This window comes from Misgurnus anguillicaudatus, chromosome 5 (assembly GCF_027580225.2).
Source record: "Misgurnus anguillicaudatus chromosome 5, ASM2758022v2, whole genome shotgun sequence".
NCBI classification, from domain to species: domain Eukaryota; kingdom Metazoa; phylum Chordata; class Actinopteri; order Cypriniformes; family Cobitidae; genus Misgurnus; species Misgurnus anguillicaudatus.
Genome location: NC_073341.2, coordinates 5,874,032 through 5,894,893, shown reverse-complemented (window position 1 = coordinate 5,894,893; position 20,862 = coordinate 5,874,032). Strand labels below are relative to the sequence as shown.

General features: G+C 36.7%; 1 protein-coding gene across 1 annotated transcript in view; it reads right to left on the bottom strand.

Moving 5' to 3' along the window:
* pex10 (peroxisomal biogenesis factor 10) overlaps nucleotides 1-20,814 on the bottom strand; it is a 184,544-nt gene extending 163,730 nt beyond the window's left edge. Inside the window, exons 1-6 of the mRNA XM_055169074.2 lie at nucleotides 20,460-20,814; nucleotides 18,123-18,203; nucleotides 17,645-18,036; nucleotides 17,217-17,389; nucleotides 14,546-14,678; nucleotides 13,665-14,460 (exon numbers count right to left, since the gene is read on the bottom strand). Coding sequence (XP_055025049.1) covers nucleotides 14,392-14,460; nucleotides 14,546-14,678; nucleotides 17,217-17,389; nucleotides 17,645-18,036; nucleotides 18,123-18,203; nucleotides 20,460-20,571 — 960 coding nt within the window. The 5' untranslated portion in view covers nucleotides 20,572-20,814 and the 3' untranslated portion in view covers nucleotides 13,665-14,391. The remainder of the gene's footprint in view (nucleotides 1-13,664; nucleotides 14,461-14,545; nucleotides 14,679-17,216; nucleotides 17,390-17,644; nucleotides 18,037-18,122; nucleotides 18,204-20,459) is intronic.
* Nucleotides 20,815-20,862: the final 48 nt, after the last annotated feature.

The following is a 20,862-nucleotide window of genomic DNA, read 5'->3' as shown; positions in this document are numbered from 1 at the left end:
TTCTTCCTCATATAGCAGTTTTCACAGAGGACTTTGGGAGATTGCTGGTATGTGTGTGAGGTGGAGTCTGTGGTCTGTAATCTGACACGACTCAGTCTATAGTCACTATAGGGTGGATTATATAAGTGAACCCTCTGAACTTCTCTCAGCTCTCGTGAAAGTTCTGGGAATGTGACAGTATCAACACCTGTCCTGAACACAAATCTGAGAGAGAGAGAGAAATGAAAGAGAGTATGTGCATGCATGCATGTGTGTTTCATGATGTAATATAGGACAAACTGTGGCATGTTTCACAAAGGTCCATAAGTAATAGAGAGGTTATTTCAGTCACTGTGTGTTACTAAAGAGAGACATGCTGTTATGTTTTGAGCGGACAGATTTTATTTATATCTGCCTGATAAGTAAAAGCATGAGAGAGTCATCAGTTAGCTTTGAACCTGCAACCACACATTGACACCCAAAATCTTGAGATTGAGACATTGAGATTTGCATTGTTTTCAGTAAAAATATCTAAACAATTTTAAATTAAGATGTATTTTCTTGATGAGCAAAATGACCTAGTCTAGTTTTTAGACAAAAAATATAACCTTTAAGTATATTAGTGTTTAAAACAAGCAAAAATAATCTGCCAATGGAATAAGATACATTTTCTTAAAAAGAAATTAACTTTTTTTTTGCTTGTTTTAAGCACAAATTCACTTATTTTCTTGTTTTGGTCACTAGTGTCTTATTTATTTATTTATTTTTGCTTATTATAGGGTTCGACTTATTTTCCTAGGTCATTTTGCTCATCAAACAAAAATACATCATAATTTAAGATGTTTTAGATATTTTTATTGAAAACAAGACAAAAATATAAAATAAGAACGTCATTTTTTTGCAGTGTATTTTCTATGTTTATTAGAAATGAGAGTGAAGATAGTCGTGTAACTGAGATAATACAGTAGACTGTGTCCCTGACAGGAGCATTTATGTGTCATGACCACTACACCACAGTTCTCTTGTTTGATATCGACTAAACCTCATGATGGATTCTCATCTCTCAGAATGAACTATTTATCCGGATTTGACTCTTTTATCTTTGAAATAATAAGAATGTAAACTCACTTTGACAGGCTTGAACATTTTAAAGTTAATTTCAGGGTGAGAACAGAAAAAACCTCACACATTTGTTATCCAGTGTTTTTCTTTTTCTTTTTTCATACAAACCTAAACCTGACATTTCACAGTGACCTAAACCTCAAACTCATCAGTTTTTCAGGTCCTGGTTGAGGGTTTTGGTGATTCTGGTCTTTCTAAAGATCACATGATGGAGGGTGTCCTGACCGAGACTTTGAACTAATGCCAGTCTTTAGATGCTTTCACATTGGATAATGTTATTTAATGTTATGCTGTGAAATGTAAGCTGCACTTTGATCAGTAAGATCTTTCTGCAAACCAGGTACAAACATTGAGATTAACAACAAGTGTTTTAAATCTAAATCTTAATCTGTGAAATATTAATCTTCTGTGTTCTTTAAGAAACAATGATCTTTGCTAAAACAAGGCCAAATCTCCACAGATTCTCTATAAGACCGAGCACTGATCACAACATAAACTGCAGTCTGATTTGGTATTTATTTGAAAGGCTGTTTACATCAGATTAAAAATGTTTTTATAAAGAAACCAGGAGTTAAATCAGACTAAATTAACATCAGATGAGTTATGTGTTGTGTCTCTATATAAACATGTTACAGTAATGTCAAATGTTTGCTTCAGTCAGTATGTGTGACATCATTAACTAATAATTCACTTTTAATAATAAGGGAAATTTAATGTGCATGAGTTTATTTCTGGGCTTACAGGTTTGAGTATGGGGCCAGATAACCGTGACCTATAACTGCTGCTTAAGAGATACCGAGAACATGATAACCCAGTTTATCTTGTACTAACATGACAAGATGTCAAAGTGTTAGACTGCTAACATAAATCAATAACAAATGTGTCTCCACGTGAGCCCTCTTATTAGACCTGAACAATAAAAAATATTTAATCATTTTGATGATCTCTTATTGTAAATAATGTAATAAAGCACAGAGATGGTAATATAATGGTTTTGTAATGACAAGGGGGAGGTTTAGTTGGATGTTTATTCATAGATTTGAGTAGTTAGTATGTCAGCTACAGCAGAAAAACAGGCTTTTGTAAATGTAACTTGTAAAGAGTAGACTCACTTTCATCTGTTTGCCACAAGATGGCACCATGACATTTATTTGCTTCTATTTCTTATTTTTTAAAGCTGTTAGAAATTAAATATATTTTATAACAGAGCACATAATAGTCTGTGTTTAAAGTCATCATTTGCCTTATCCTGTTTTACTATTGTAAATCTCTTTAATGACATTGCTATTTTAGCAGAAATTGCAAGTTATGTCACTTTGTCTGATGTTTATGTTACATCTCTAAATAAAGAAAAGAAGTGTGGGGAATTATAATAAAAAGTATATAATCTCCTCATTATGTCCTTCTAATGTTTATGGCAGGTAAGACATTGCACACACACACACACTTATTGACAGTCACAGATAACATTTTTTTTTTGCAGATTGAATAACGCCGGATTGAAGATGGAGCAGAGGATGAAAACTGATCATTCGATGGTGTGAGAGTCTGGTAGGTGAGATCATGAACATGAATCAGTATAGGTGTTTCTCAATGTCAAGGCAGGACTGGTCCTTACAATTCACTTGCTTCAGAGGCTAGACAAGGCTCCTCTTTAGCATTCGGAGAACACGTAAATGGAACGTCATTGCGTTATGATGTCAGCGAAAAGGTGTGCATTTGGTGCTGCGCGCATAGGATTGTGGGTGATTTGAGAGCGCGAAGAGCCCGAAGGCTATACATATGCATCCTTTCCTGTATATGGGATATTTATAGAATGAAGGACTAGGGCTGGGTATTGGCAAGGCAAGGGCCTCCCGATACGATACGTATCATGATACATGGGTCATGATACGTATCACGATACACTACAATACGTTGCATGTTGCGATACATTGCTCTTTGAAAGCTGCAGGTGTTTTTAAATTTTCTGCCATCTTCTCACTCCCACTATCTTCTGAGACATTGGCCAAATGGCCGTATATGGCAGACAACTGGACAGCGACAACTATAGCAGCGGCGGAGGAAGTCGCTTGACGCACACAGAGGGATTTGATGGGTTTTAAAATATTGATAGTAGAGATCGAAATATCGATCCACTATCGAACAGCTAACTATCACGATAGTTAGCTGTATCGATATTTTTGCACAGCCCTACGAAGGACACCTTGGTTGAAATTCCGAGGATCCTCGCCATTGGAACAGTCCTTCAACGGATGTCGATAAAGTAGCATCCTCGAAATTCTGGCTTCCGAGGATCCTTCCTTGACATTGAGAAACACCAAATGACTGAGTATGTGAACCTTTAATACTGGTGGTGATTGGCTGATGCGGAACATGGTGATTAGAAGTCCAGTGACAGTGATCGTGGGTGGGTGAGTGAGTGAGGGACCTGGCGTTTTCATGATTTTGACATTTTTACATGGACCACGTGGGTCACCACACTTCTTAACGCAACAACATCACCTGTGTTCTGTTGAAAGGATTAATATCTACAGACCAGCAGCAGATTGGTGACATAACTCTTTCAGGGTTTCTTGCAGTTGGCTTCTTTTGAACTGCTCCAGTAACCAACCTATAAAACTCTTGCATTGGTATCACATTTTTCACAGGTAAGCAATTTCTTTACATAAAAGAACATTTAGGGATTCTCTTTGAAGGCAGGTAGTAGGCTGGCAGTGGATTCTTGCAAGTGAAGAGCAGAAGGGATAAAAATAGAGTAGAAGTCCATTAGATCAGACGGTCTGATGTACCACTCCACAAACCTCTCAACAAAACTGATAACAGGGCTTCAAAACGCCATATGAAAAAATATTTAGTATATTATTTGTTTGAGTTGTATGCCCCTTTTCTAATCTATTCATTAGAAAACCACAAGTTTGATTCTTAATGTTAAATAATGTTAAACTTATTTAGCTTTTACAGTTTTTAACTTATAGTATGTATTGTGTGTAAGGTAAGTTGCGTGTGCCTATGATGACGTCAGGTTGGTTATGTGTCCCTGTGCTCACAAGAGGTCGGCTGTGTGTGCCTGTGCAGACGTAAGGCCAGCTGCATCTGCCTGTGCTGGCGTGAGGTCACCTGCCTGTGCTGACGTGAGGTTGGCTGTGTGTCCCTGTGTTTACGTGAGGTTGGCTGTGTGTCCCTGTGCTGACATGAGGCCAGCTGCATGTGCCTGTGCTGATGTGAGGTTGGCTGTGTGTCCCTGTGCTCATGAGAGGTCGGCTGTGTATCCCTGTGCTTACGTGAGGTTGGCTGTGTGTCCCTTTGCTGACATGAGGCCGGCTGCATGTGCCTGTGCTGACGTGAGGTCGGCTGTGTATCCCTGTGTTGATGTGAGGTTTGAGGTGTGTCCCTGTTCTGACGCAAGGTCAGCTGCGTGTGCCTGTGCTGACGTGAAGTCGACTGTGTGTGCCTGTGCTGGCGTGAGGTCAGCTGTGTGTGCCTGTGCTGGCGTGAGGTCAGCTGTGTGTGCCTGTGCTGGCGTGAGGTCAGCTGTGTGTGCCTGTGCTCACGAGAGGTCGGCTTTGCCAGACTAATAGCCATAGGGTTCAGTCTTAGCTCTGGTTGAACATAAACAATAAATGAACAAAACACACACCAACACACTTACAGTACATTTACAGTACACAAAATGTTTAACCCATTATTCATTACAAAGTGTTCTACTGCATATCATGTTATGCATACAGTTTTCCACAAAGAAAATGTTTGTGTAAACACTTTCATTACACCATCATTTTCCATTAATATGCTATTAAATTGATTACTATGAACTAAATACTGCATACTTTGCTTTTATATTCTGTGTCACTAAAACCTGTAGTTAAATATGACTAATAACACAGGTCTAGACACAGACAGAAAATACATTTGTCACCCCAGCAAAAGACCCTGAAATAGAAAGAACATCTGCTTCAGACACCTGTGGCCACATTCATCATAAGTACACAGTACAGAACACTGATATCATTAATTATATTTACACTAGTTCCTTTCTCTTGTATTTTACGTGTGAACACTGGTTGTGGGAAATCTGTAGAAAACAGAAAGCTGTTATCAGTTTAAAATCATAAGGTCAACCAACCATTGTTCTGGTAATTGAACTGAGGCACAATTCAACTGAATGTCTAGTGTTACTCTTCAGAGGTCAGATCTCCCTCTGTTCTTTTTATGTCCCTTAAGGTAAAATTAAATCTGTTGTGTCCACTTCAGTTTTACCTCAAACCTAAAGAAATAAAGTTTAGTTTATTTCATTGAATTAACAGTATACAACAAAACAACCAGAGATAGCTATAAAGCTAACAGAAAGTGTGTATGTCCTGTGAGTTAGGCATTTCTAAAACTAACGGTTAACTGGTGGTGAATCACAGCGGTCCTGAACCCATCCAGGTGAATCTTCTGCACTGTGAATCAGTTCATTTCTCAAAGCATCTATGTTGTGTTGAGTTCATTGTGGAATGAGTTCACCAGATGTTGTCTCTGAGAGTGATTCATGTAATTAATTAATTACTTTTCAAGAATTAAGTTTTTCATTTTAGACCTAAAACAGCAGAGCCTGTGATGGTTGTGAGACCATCAAAAACCACAGATAAGTTTCACACATAGTTTGAAAATATGACAGCATAACAGAGTTGAGATGAAAATGAGGTACAAAGACAAATAAATCTTTTTAGAATAAAAAACTACATAGACAGTGAAACTAAATGACAAAACCGCAATGATGGCCAGTCCGCCCCTCCCAACCTGCTTAAAACAGTATGACCAGACTGGAATCTTGGCTAAGCTGGTCTTCCATCCTGGTCAACCTGGTGGGTCAGCTGGTTTAAGCTGGTCTTTTGGGAGGCATTGTTTTGGACAATATCTGTCCCCTCTAATGGTGCACTATATAGAGGACTATTTCAGACATAACCCTGGATTTCACTTACTCATTGGAAAGTCTTGTTATCAGTTGCTGTGTGTATATTTGATAGATTTGGATTGCTCTGTGTTTGCTTTTCTGATTTGGATGTGTTTGTCTCTTTGTTTGAATTGTTATCTGGCTTTAACGCTTAACTCTGCCTGTTGAATAAAGTCTGAATGTGCATCCTGTCGACCTGTCTTTTTACAATAGTTTTTACAATAAAAAAGGTATTATTATATCTAAACAGATGTTAAAGCTATGAAATAATGTGACATCAATATCTGTAATATTTGTCCTACTAATTAATGAAAAGATAGTTCACCCAAAAATGAAAATTCTGTCATAGTTTACTCACCATCATGTTGGGCTAAACCTATATGAGTTTATTATGTTGAACATAGAAGATATTTTAATAAATGATGGGAAGCATACAGTTGACGGTACCTATTGACTTTTACAGTAGGAAAAACAAATACTATGGAAGTCAATGGGTAGCGTCATCTGTGTGCAGAATTTTTATTTTTGGGTGAACTGTCCCTTTAAATCACAGAGACACAATTGGCAGTGAGAATGAGTCAGATACAGAAGGCAAACAGTGACAAAGCAACAATGTTTCTCCTCATCTCCAGAGCTTTTCATCAGCATTTGATATAATTAAAGAAAACAGAAGAGTAACTTGAGTCAAGTCTCATGTTTGTAGAGTTTCTGTCCTTCACAGCTCTGATTCTGAATGGCTCATCTTAGGCTAAACACACAACTCATACCTGACTGATCAGACACCAAACATTAAATTAAATTAAATTAATGCATTATGGGACGGTTTCCCCGACATGGCTTATCCTAGTCCTATATGGCAAGCCATTTTAACTTTTATTCGTTGAGTTCTTAAAATATCAACAATTCAATTTTCACTAGTTAAAAATTTAATTCTTGACATCAGAAATTACACCTCCACCAGCAACAATGGCAACTCTTGATATCAACAATTTAATTATTGATATCAACAATTCAATTCTTGATATCAACAATTCAATTCTTGATATCTGTAATTGTATTTTCACAAGTGAAATATCACCATAGGCTGCCATTCAAATTCAATTCTTGATATTAAGAATTACATTTCCACTAGGAACAATGTTAATTCTTGATATCAACAATTCAATACTTGATATCAAGATTTAAATTATTGATATCAAAAATCGAGTTCTTGATATCAACAATTCAATTGTTACTAGTTAAAATGTTAATTCTTGATATGAATAATTCGATTGTCACTAGTAACAATGTTAATTTCTGTTATCTGAAATTGTATTTCTGATATCAATATAATTTCAGATATTTAAAATGACTTTCTTACTAGTAACAATCCCATTCATGATATCAGAAATTAAAATTGTCACTAGTGACAATCGAATTATTGATATCAAGAATTAACATTTTAACTGGTAACAATTGAATTCTTGATATCAAGAACTCGATTGTTTATATCAATAATTTAATTCTTGATATAAAGAATTGAATTATTGATATCAACAATTAACATTGTTACTAGTGGAAATGTAATTCTTGATATCAACAATTGAATTTGAATGGCAGCCTATGGTGACATTTCACTAGTGAAAATACAATTACAGATATCAATAACTTAATTGTTGATATCAAGAATTGAATTGTTGATATCAATAATTAAATTGCTGATAACAAGAATTAACATTGATACTAGTAGAAATGTAATATCTGATATCAATAATTACAATTTTAACTAGTGAAAATTGAATTGTTGATATCAAGAACACAATGAATAAAAGTTAAAACGGCTTGAAGTCCTAGACTAAAATGCATGTTTGACATCTTGCACTGACTGACATACTATATTGCCAAAAGTTTTGGGACACCTGCCTTTATATGCACATGAACCTGAATGACATCCCATTCTTAATCCATAGGGTTTAATATGGAGTTGGCCCACCCTTTGCAGCTATAACAGCTTCAACTCTTCTTGGAAGACTTTATATAAGGTTTAGGAGTCTGTTTATGGGAATTTTTGACCATTCTTTTAAAAGCACATTTGTAAGGTCAGACACTGATGTTGGATCAGAAGGCCTTTCTTGTAGTCTCCGGTCTAATTCATCCCAAAGATGTCCTATTGGGCAGGCCAAACAAGTTCCTCCCTCCACACCAAACTCGCTCATCCATGTCTCAATCGACCTTGCTTTGTGCACTGGTGCACAGTCATGTTAGAACAGGAAGGGTCCATCCCCAAACTGTTCCCACAAAGTTGGGAGCATGAAATTGTCCAAAATGTCTTGGTATGATGAAGCATTAAGAGTCACTGGAAGTGATTAGAACACCTGAATTCAATAATTTGGAGGGGTGTCCCAAAACTTTGGCAATATAATGTATCTTAACAAATATCACTGCAATAGTTTTGTCTCAAGATGCACATTAGTATTGTTTTTTGTAAGCCATATTTATAAAAACTACTAACCTGTCCTAATATAAAACCTAGTCCTGGATTAATCTACACCTGATCCAGGAAACTGCCATCGTTTAGCTAAACAGGTTTGGCACAATTATTATTCTGTCGCTGGGGTGGTACCATAAGATTCTGTTTTGTACCTTTACAGGTATCCTAAACAATACTTTTTTAAGTTTTTTGTATTAGTCAAAATCAATGTCTTTATTCATAAATATGTCCTCATTGGTGTCAAATGACCTCTGCCAATGATCTGACTTTTTTATAAGCTTAGAATCTCTTCTCTTTACTTACATTGAACGGGTAAGTCCAACGAGGCTTCCATGTCGTTTGAAAAATTATAATAGCAGAGAGGGACAAAAAGCACTAGCCTACCGCAACGCGTTTCCACAACGCATTTTTGTTCAGAACACATGAACCAGCTGACACGGACAAGCAGATCAGTGAGTACATAATGGCTACCGTAGTTGCAACATGCATTTGGAAAAGCGAGGCGCTAGAGAGCACTATTTGTTTAAATGCAAAATACAATTCCACCACTAGATGGGGTACCTACAGAGTAGTATTACATCCTTTATATCTCTGAAGAGTCTTTAGTTTAATCAAATTTATAAAAGAAAGATTAGCTTTACAAATTCTTTCCAATAACGTACGAATAAATGAAGGAGTTACTACCGCTGGAGGAGCGAGTACGAGTCATGCAACACTATACAACACTGTTTAACTTATGATTCACTACATGTTTGTGTCATTTATATAATGTGCACGCGGCTATTTCCAACATGACACAGAAGTCTTACTTATCGCATGCAACTCGTGACCCGGTTGGGAAAATCCAGCGCATCAAATACACACGCAAAACTCTGCTGCTACCCCGGATAATAAACTATATCCATTGTTTTCATAAAGCTGACTTTCTTCTCCTTACATTCAAAAACACACTTCTTCATTCGTGCCATTGTTGAGTCTTGATATAAAACAAAGCTGTCGCATGATATGATGTTTGTAAGTTCTAGCGTCTCCTGCTGATTAACGGGTGGGCGGGGTTTTCTGGGGGAATTGCCACTATAAAGAAGTGATACGTATAGAAAACCCCTGAAATGTCAGCTGGACCTGTAATCGAAAAAAACTTTACAAAACTTGTACAAACCCCCTGGTGAAGTGCATTCGGCACAGAAATACTCTGTAACACGTCCCAACTGCTTTTTTGACACTTTTAGCATGAGGTAACAACTCTATAACTGTGTTAACAATTCAGAATGCATGAAATACCATTGAACCACCCCTTTAAAGGAGCGGTGAATCAAAAACTCAATTTTAACTTGATAATTTGTTATATAAGAGGTCATCATACTTAAATGAACATCCTGCAAGTTTCAGAACTGAAAACGTCCGTGCTACTGAAATATAACCGTCTTTGGCACCAAGCCAGCTAAACACTCCAGTGAAAATTTCGGAAATCTATGACGTCAAAGTAGAATTGAAACACCTCCCCATAACCAAAAGGACACGTCTACTTTTGTAGCCCCGCCCACAGCTTCGCGTGACACACGTGTGTCTCAGTAAGTAAACATGTCTTTAAAGATTGACAAATTTAACCAAAATGACTTTTTAAATACATTTTTTCTGAGACTTTTATTTTGACGCGGTGATCTGTTATGATACCATGGAAACGCATTTTCGGTTGTGGAAGAACAGCGTGGGAACAACACAGAAGCTAAATACTTCAATTCGGAGGCTTGGAACTTAACATTAGCAATATGCTTGGATAAAGTTTGCTTTTAAAGAAGTTCCAGCTCGTGTGGGGAGTGTTTGTTAACGTTGTGTACATGGATTCGTTTGTAAAGAAGTCGATGCTGGATTTGCAGAGAGACTGATTAAAAGCACCACTTATATTGGATCTGACAACAATTGACACAGCAGTATAATACACAGTAAGACATTTTACTTTATTTAAGTTACTGCGTTTCACTATTGCTTAAGAGATCGCTTGATATGTCCTGTTGTAACATCCGTGTCTAAACACGTTTGTTTGACTGTTTTAATTTACTAAAACATTAAACGATTAATAAAAGGTACAACACTTAACAATACGACTGTAATTTAAAGGTAGAAATATACAAAGTTAGTTATAGACCCCTTCACGGTTCACGTCACAGGCTGTTCCCACTGCGCATGTCAGGGTCAGAAAAGTCATTACAACAGATTGAGTTGCGTATTATTCGGTATCGTCAAAAATGCCTACTTACGTCGTGGGCTGTGAAAATCGCACCAGGTCTTCCGTTAAGTTTTTCGTGATTCATGCAGAATCTCAAAAACAAAAAAAATACAACATCTGCGTCTGCAAGCAATTAACGTGCAGACTGGGACAATGCAAATATCAAAGAGGCTTGTGTTTGTTGTGTTCACTTCATTTGAGGTAAGTCATCATTTTTCAGCACTGTTAGATTAAATTATAAAGCCTAAATGGTATGAACAGTTCGACCCCGTGCTGCGTGCGCACCCGATAATCATTCAATGTTTACAAACCTTGAAGGGGTCTATAAGGAAGGATTTATCAGCCGCAGTTTAGATTCTGATGCCCGTTTACTGTGTTGTATACGGTAATTTAGGCGAGTTCCGTTTGAAAGGTCAAACACTCAACAAAGCTTATTTTTTATCATATAACTGTGGTATGTAACATTACGTGTATGTAAAAGCAACCTCACAAGCACAATAGAAATATACAAAGTTATTGATAAGGATTTATTAGCCGCAGTTTAGATTCTGATGCGTGCTTACTGTGTTTTATACGGTAATTTAGTCACGTCGAGTTTTGTTTCTACTTTAATATACGTATTGTCATTTATGTGTATCATCTTTAGCACCCAGAATCTTTTGTGGCTCAAACATATTTGTGTTCGGCTGCTATTTTTATCACATTAATGTTTTTAAAACATTTCCCCACATGTAATGACGGGGAATAAAGCTGTCTAATCATAGCAGTGGGTGTTTACGTTCAGGTCTTCAATGCGGCCCGCCCCTTCAAACGAACCATTTCTCCAGAGAGCCACTAATCCATGTTACAAAATAGCCTAATACTTATTGCTTTTGATGTTTTTGAATGTAAAAACCATGCAAACATCATAAGTAGACATCAGACAACAGTATAAAACAATAAAATCAACAAATTCACCGCCCCTTTAAGGAGCTATTGTACCTTTAAATGTACAGTTAACTATTTTCTACTCCTAAGATTTAACTCATACAAAATTGTTCCTTAAGGTAAACAATAGGTCCAAAGGGAATAATATTGTACTCCAAAAGGTATATAACATTTCAATGTATACTCATAAAGTTCTCTCATTCACTTGAAAAGTGGATGTTGTGTTTTTGTCTTTCAGAGACAACAGAAGCAGGTGAGAAGGCCACTGAGGAGAGATGTATTTGCTTTCTAACTTTACTAAAATGCCTTGTTGTCTGGCACTGAGCAGTGCAAGTCTGCCAACATCCACAAGGACCTGAAAAGCTCATGAAAAGCAATTCATCTCACCTTTGAAACCTGAACTATTCCTTATGGGCTTTATAAGCAATTCTTGCAGAACTATAGCAGGCTGCTTGTCTTCGCTTTGAAAATGCACATAATGAGGAAGCTGCTATAAAAATATCTTTCAGGGAACTTTCATTGCACACTGTTGTATTCTACTGCTCTATCTATGACAACATCTGAGGATTGTATAATGTCTCTCCCGGCATACAGTATATACAGAGACACCCCTGAACACACATCATGTGGTGAAGATCAAAAGTACAACCTGTTTCCTTGTTGAAGCCTTGAGTATTCTTGTGTAAAGTTTTGTGTACCATTTTAAGAGATTATGGAGGTTCATCTGTGCTCTCCTCCTGTAACCGACTTATTGCTTGTTTGCTTGTCTTACTGTATATTAAAGCATCTGCTCACTTCTGTTAACAATTAAAAACAACATTCATTCATTCAGCCCTGCTATGCAACCCTGTAACAGGATAACAGAGTGGAAAATAACATGACATTCTTATATATTAACATCATTTCACCCCTTTCTCTCAGTATGTTACACACATTTTAATGCTGGCTGCATCCAACCTCAACCATTCAAAAATTATTTTAGTTATTTGGAGAAATGATAGCCAGTAAACAGTGTCGGCCAAACTAAAACTTATTTATGCATGTAAGTATGTATATACACTACTGTTTAGAAGTTTAGGGTCATTAAACTGAAATATTTGTTTTGACCTTACACATCTTTTGCAAAGCTGTATGCTTTAACCCTGGAGAACCCAGGAACCCTTTTTTTCTTCAGCAATTAACTGCGGCCAAATTGGACCCCATGGGTTCTCCAAGGTTAATGTCTATTGATTCTGTTCTATAGAGAAAAATGTAATAGTGCAAACATTTTAGTTTCTTTCATAACAAAACAAACATTGTATTTAATAAAAATGGTTTTGGACGTGGTCTTAATGTTGTAGAGAAAGCAGTCAATAAGAATTGGTGTGAAACATCAAGAAGATGTTTGATAAAATGACAACAGAAGATGTCTGGGATTCAAGAGTGGATAAAGGGTTAGGACACTAAAAATGATATAATATAATATAGATTAGTTTTAGTTCTTTTAGTCGCAACATAATTCCTATAGTTACATTTATGTTATTCCATAAATATATAGCCATATTATTGAAAATGTGTAAATGAGGAGCTCAGATGCAAAGCCACTAAACGCCACCTCCGTCCAATATGAGATGACATTGACCGACATTTACTATACATTCATCAAATACTTTTGTGTCAAATCTGCTGAATCCAGGCCTTCGGTCATTCAGAAATATAGATTTTTAGGTTGAATCCAGTATGAGTCTCATAAAAAATGCCTATTTACAAGAAAACATGTCAGAGGGTTTTTGCATCTGACCTCTTCAATAATAAATGATACATGAGTGAATAAATGAAACTGGATTTTTGAACAGTAGCATCTGTATGTATGCATTTTTTAAAAATTCACATTAAAGGAGCATTTCACCCGTAGAAACATTCATCTTTATTGAAATTGCGTCATATTTGTAGTCAAAATGTAACAAACATTTCGAATTTGGTGCCTATTTGACCGAGAAAAGGGGTGTTTGTAGTCTCACCCCCTCAACAAAGATATTGGACTTCCTGCTTTCAATGATGCACTCTATAATGGGAGAAAACAGGGATCAGCAACAAATTCTGACTTTGAAGCCCAAAATAGTGCATATTGAGTGTTGAGTTCAAGATGACCTCACTTTTGGAAGCTAATTATTATAGTTTATAAAGTTTAAAACATGGATTTTTTTTTTTACAAATTACACAGATTACCCGCAAAAGACCTTTATGAACCCCTTGGAGCACTGTGGATTACATCTGTGAAGGATGAATGCACTTTTTAGGGTTAAAGTTGTTCCCTGATCCCTGTTTTCTCCCATTGCAAGCTTGAAAGAGCAAAGACATTTACTAAAATAATCAAAATGTGTTTGTCTAAAAGATGCTGGATATATGCATCTCAGATTGTTTAATGGAGAGTAACTCATGGGGTAATTTTGATATGTGGCTTTGCTTTGATATTCTCAGCATTAAACCAATCTGTTGATTATTTACACAACAAACAACGTACACTTTCTATAAATATTACATTCTTATTTTGTTCAAGGATTTACAGTAAGTACAAATACACATTTATCTTACAATAAAATCAAGTTAAATTAAATGCAGACATTAGAGGAAATCAGTATTTTTTACATATTAAGTACAAAATATACAGCATGTCATTTTCTATATAATGCAAATGTTCATACGCTGACCACTGTGTGATTTCAGAAAAGTCTTGATCAAACAGGTCTAGCTGTAGTTTCTCAGATAAACAAGCCTGTGAGGCTGAAACTTCTCTCGACACAGCGGACATTCAGTCTAACAGAGAAACATTAGAGTCCATTAGAGTCATGTTAAACTACACAGAAGAATCATAGCACATACAATGATATGACCGTCTTACCTTAGTATTACACCATTCAGTAATACACTCCCAGCAGAAGAGATGACCACAGGGAGTGCTGGTGGAGTGCCTGCGCTCCTCTAAACACAAAATACAGCGAGAAGAGCGAGACACAGACCCACCCACCTGATGACTGAAGACAGACAGACAGACAGATGATCAACAAAATATTTCCCAAAACAGAATCTGTTAAATAACAATAGGCACACTCTTTGAATCATATCCGTTGTGATGAAACACGCGATCACGCGACACACGGGGAACCATTGATCATCTTACGTAACGACATGGAGCCAACGTGTATATGTATATGTTACATTCAATGACATTTCAACCACTAAACACCCTGATTAAAATCTTACAAGTCATCTAATATGAGAAATGCACTTTTATGTGTTGTGTGGACATAACTGTGCGTCGCCTGTGTGTTTACACATCCACCCTGTAATGATAAAAATCTGTCCACTCCTTTTGTTTAATCCCTGTAAATCCTCAACAGTCTCATGAGACACAATCTGTTGCCACTCTCTGAGCAATCTGACATCACTTTGCGCAGGCCCCGCCCATGACCATCCAAAAATGGGCCTTTTCAGCATGCTTTAATAAAATATTTATAGGGTATTTGTAGCTGAATCTTCACATTCTGAGGATTCCTCAGACTAATATTCAGGGTTCCCACAGGTCCTTAAAATCCTTGAAAGTTTGTGAATCTGGGGGAAAAAATTCAAGGCCCTGGGAAGTTTTTGAAAATGAAGAGTTTGGTTCCAAAACGCGATAAACGCCAATTTTGAAAAAAATGAGTTACTGCCAAAATCAGTATTATATCAGGTCAGTATTTAAAAGTAAATAATTAATTTTACGCAAAATCCAATATCCGCTGTGTTATTCTGTCATCTTTTCTCCCTAAAATGTGATAAACGCCACTCCTCCTTTTTTACAGAACACAATAAATCCATTCCTGATATTACAGCCCACCAGTCACGCAATGTAAATAAACAATGGCGGCACGCTGAGTACACGGAGTACCCATCTACTTTGTACTTCGTGATCAACAAACAAAACAAAATAATACTTTAATAGCATTGATAAACCTGTGATGGTTTTCTGTGATGGGAAAGAAACGTAAGCCATCAACATCTAATAATTTACGCAAGAGGCACTCGGTAGACGGGTGCTTGTTTGCCCGGGCAGACAGCATCAAGTTTCTGTCATGCTAACACATTGACCCCAGAGGATCTTATGAAAAACTTCACATTATTTTACTTAGTCAACGAAAATCGAGCAGGACCAAAACATTTTACAGCTGATCGCTGTGAAAAATGCTAAGCAACGACGTCAAGTATAGTGTTCTTAATATCACAAAGTGTTTTGATTAATAACATTAATGTTTATTTTTTTTGTCAGTGTATACGACTAGTCAACTAAATAAATATAAAATGGCAAAGATGAATGCACATTTGTACATTGAATTAATAGATTTCAAGCATTTTGAAACAAAAACTGTCATGGATTTATTGCATTTTGTGGAAAAAATAATTTGTTTTAATAATAAATCTTTGAAAATCAAGTTATGGATTTTAATATGTTTTTATAACCTAAAGATGCTATGTGAACGTTTGTAACAGAAAATAGTGGTTTTCATCTTGTCACTTTCTTGTTATAGAAAACACGTTTTTACCGAAATTTGTCAAAATGGATTTATTGCATTTGGAACCAAACTCTTCAAATGTACATACATAGATACAGGTCATTAAAGTGCTTGAATCTATTTTATGCAAGAAGATTTCTGTAAAAAAATCCATATTATTGCCTGTGTAGTGTAGGATAATATCAAAAAAATTCTAGACTTTTTAAGCACACATGCTAAACTGTTCGCTTTAAATTATTTTATCTTCTGTATGTGAATGTTGATTCATACCAAAATGCTTTTTTGCATAGTTGTGTTTGACGCATGAACACGTCTTGGGTTATGTATGTAACTGTTGTTCCCTGAGAAGGGAACGAGACGCTGCGTCTCCCTTGCCATACTTCCTGCGTCCCTGTAACGCAGTCTTTGGCAATATTTCAGATAGCGATATACTTCCTGGCTCCCACGTCACCCTGTCTTTGTCGCCAAGCCTCACCATTGGTTGAATTTGATATACACATTCAGACGCACTTACCCCTGGAGGTGTCCCCAAAGTGTCACCGCAGTGACGCAGCGTGAGTTCCCTCGAAAGGGAACTGTAACAATGTAACTTAAAAGGTAACACAATGTAACCTTGCTCCCACTTGAAATGTGTTCCCACATTTAGTCCTTGAATTTGAAGTTAACTAAGGTGTGGGAACCCTGAATATTACATCTTGATAAATTGCCATGTTAGGTGACCATTAATTGTGTTATGTGATATATTAACCCAACAGAGTGATATGGATTAGTTTATATGATGATGAATGGGCTCTACACCTGTGGTTACTTAGTCTGCACCTGCATGAACTGACTTCATACTTTCACCAAAGTTTACCTTAAATCCGGTTAGTTCAAAGTTACAGCGAGTTAATTAAAAAGAGCATCATTTATTTGCAAATGCCACATCTTTTGACTTCTTTTTTGTCTGCCATTCAATAAAGTCCGGGTATGTCTCTTTGTACAGGTTTATGAAGGTGTTAAGTGTGTAACAGACATCTTTACCTGGGTATGAGGTTTCTGTGTTGTTTCCACTCCTGTCGAGCTCTCTGTCTCTGTCGCAGGTTGTTTAACTGCAGTGTAAGAGTGATGGCCAGCTGAAGGAGAGACAGCGCCCCCAACAGACGATAACTGTTACGAATCCTCGAGTCATCCTCAGCCAAAGATCTCACGCTTAACTACAGATACAAACACATTCACACAGTTAGACACAGTTAAAGCGGTTTATACACTTGAGAAAAAGTTGAAACATGATAATACCATATTGTTTGACCAGTCACCACAGTATCTGCACATGTCAATCATTCAGTTCCATAATATATCCTAAATTATAATGATATTATCCTCTGATAACATCATTTTACAGTCAGTACAACTAGTAATTGCTTCTGTTATTGCTTTATTATAATTTAAAAAGAGCAGAACTAACTTACATAACTAACACCTGCAGCTCTTTTACTGATGTGGTAATATGTTCCTGTGATGTAGAAGAGAGCCACGTGAAGCCGATATGAGAGAGTTATTCCCTGCTGCAGACCAAACACAAGCGGTAGCAAAGACTTCTTCTGATTGTCATTCAGCATCATCACTGCTCTCTGAATCCAGAACCTCAGGTGCGACATCGGCTTCCAGCAGGTTCGGTTTATCTGCTCTCGCCTCTCGGTTTCCAGCTCATTCTCAATACAGATGAACACCTTGTCCAGAAGATAAGGCACAAACGTGTGGAAGAAGATGAGGGCTGTTCTGCGTGTTCGGGAGGGAATTCTCCGCTTACTGGGATCCACCTGAATGATGTTGACATACTCCTCTCCAAGTGTCTGATATCCTTAATGACACAAACAAAAACCCGGCTGTGAAAACACAGATGCTCTTATATATAAAACATCAGCGGACTTTGATAACTAGTCTTACCAGATAATGTTGTTAGGAGATAGTAGGTCAGATCAGACAGCAGTTCGATTTCCTTTCTCCACTGAAGCCAGCGTCTGGAACCTTACAAACCAAACCTCTAAATCAAACCATTCAAACTTACTATGTCACCTATATCATGTATTAAATGTATTATTAATGTAGTATTAAAAACAGTATAAAGTCTCAAGTATTCAGAGTACTTCCACTTGAGCAATAGCAGGCCACTGCAGGAACTCTTAAACTAAAAAGAAAATAAATCCTAATTTCTAATCGAATGACTTCAGGGGTCTCATTTATAAAGCGTGCACACGCAAAGGTTGTGATCTATAAAAAACAAACTTAATGGGAGAATAGGCTTGCAGGGTGGGATCTGAAGATAATTCATGTACGCACACTTGCTTTGTTTTATCAAGCGACTCCGTTTGTGGGGTGTGTGCAAAAAAGGCTTCTTTCGCATTATGGGGGACTGAATTGTTGAACAATGCACAGTGACACCATCTGCAGCAAGTTGATGTTGTAGGTCTTTAGTTCCCTTCATCTCAGAGATATACAATTTTGTGACTTTTCCTAAATAATCTATCTATACATACACAAAAAAAAACTATATCACAAGCAAGCTAATGGCTTAACGAGCTCACCAAAACAATATAGGGTATGCATTGACGTCACTTTTCGACGTGACCACGCAAGAGCTCGACCGGTTGAGTGGCAAAACGTGCAACAAAATGGCTGCTTTTCATAGGGGCTGCTGCGAAAATGCCAGTAAAAGTGACTATTATCAGCTTAAATTGAATTTAGTTGGACTTGATAGCAGAGGTGAACAATACTTATTTACATTAGTTACAATTTCCAAGCATCTGTGCTTTATTAGGATGTTTGTATTGGGAAAATTGTTACTTCACTACATTCTAAAGCATATAATCATACTGTGTATTCTTTAATATTGCATATTAAAATGTATTTAATACCTAATTATTACTAAAAATGGTGTACTTGTACTTGAGTAAAAGTATACTTAAATATTAAATGTAAAACAAACACGTGTATTTATGAAACGTAATAGAGTAAAAATTATGATAATATGCTTTGGAATGTATGTTTTCTAAAGAAAAACACGGATAAAATACAAATACTTGAAAAATACTTTTAAGTAGAAAGTAAAACCTCTGCTTGATAGTGACCCTAGAACCTTATCAACCCACCTGTGGTCTGTGGACGTTGGATGAACGATCAATTTACTTCTCCTTTCAGTGTTTTTTGGCAGTTTGTAAAACGATTGCTTCGAGTTCTTGTTAATCTGTTAGTACAGTCTATCGCACAACAGCTTTTTCCCATTTCGATGCGTTTTCGTCAATGTCACGCTGTACTCAAATGCTGCCGCTCTGTCTTTTGCCACTCAGTGGGCGTAACCGCAGTCCCTTTCGCCGACAGTGACGTCATGTGCATACCCTCTATTGTGTGTTCCAATTAATCAGTGCTAAGTAGTTACAGGTATTAACTAGTAGTTACAAGGGTGCCCAAATTTATGCACCTGTCTAATTTCATTTTAATGCATACTGCACATTTTCTATTAATCCAATAACCCTAATTTTACTACTGAAATATCACTGTGGCCTTTGGTTATTTGATAGATCAAAACAAAATTTCTGATCCAAACACTCAAATATTTCTAAATGAAAATCATGGACTGTATATATTTATACACTATATGTATGTATATTTATTATTGCTTTCCCATGCAAATGTCAACCTTACCATGAAAAAAATCAAGTTTTACCACAATCAAATGTTTTTAACTGTACTGAAATCTCAGATGTCAATATTTGGTGGCTTACCAGTGTAGGGCCTTTGTTTAACTTTTACGTTTTTTTAATTGTTTTAAATATTTTTTTCAGTTAGGTAAGCAGTTTTAGGAGTTAACACGTCCATAACAGAGAAATGTCACACACATAAAGCTGTTTTTACTCATAAAGGCACACACGAAAATTAAAATAAACATTATTGGTATTAAACAGCTGTTCATTCCTTCTGCATTTATTACTTATCACTGTTATTGATTGTATTCACAGATTTCCTACAAAGTATGATGTGTTCTTTTTTGTCACATCACATCACATCCATAACACATGTATATATTTCCCTCATCTAAAACAGAAAGCACATGCATAGACTGATATTTTCTGATGTCTGGACTATTATCATTGTATGTTTATGAAAACAGTAAAAACAGTAACGTCACTAACATTGAATAACATGACAGGTGGACATCAGAGGGTTACATATACATATAAAAGTGCAATTACGTAAGTGTTCAATGAGTTAAAGTGTAGGACTGACCAGCATAGGTGTGGAAGAGCTCGTTAGCGCGGTTACTGAGGTTACTATGGTAAAACTCATCTTTCTGACAGCTGCGGATCACTTGAGGCGCGTGCGCGGGGATTAAAGACATCACTTACTGTGATTGAGAACATTAAAGTAAATCTGCATGTACTGCATTAACCAACACGCGTAATTTCACTAAATATTTGAGGAAATACAAATTACAAAACCGAGCACGCTCCTAACATTTCCGGGTTTAGTCACATGATTATCACACGGCCTCTCTATTGGCTGGTTCCTCTAGGTCGTTCTACTGATTTGAGATCAGCAGCGTCACAATCTTCTAAACAGTCAACAGTGACGGGACAAAAGCGTTGTGTCCGAAATATCCCCATACGGTACCTCATTCACTATTCCCAAC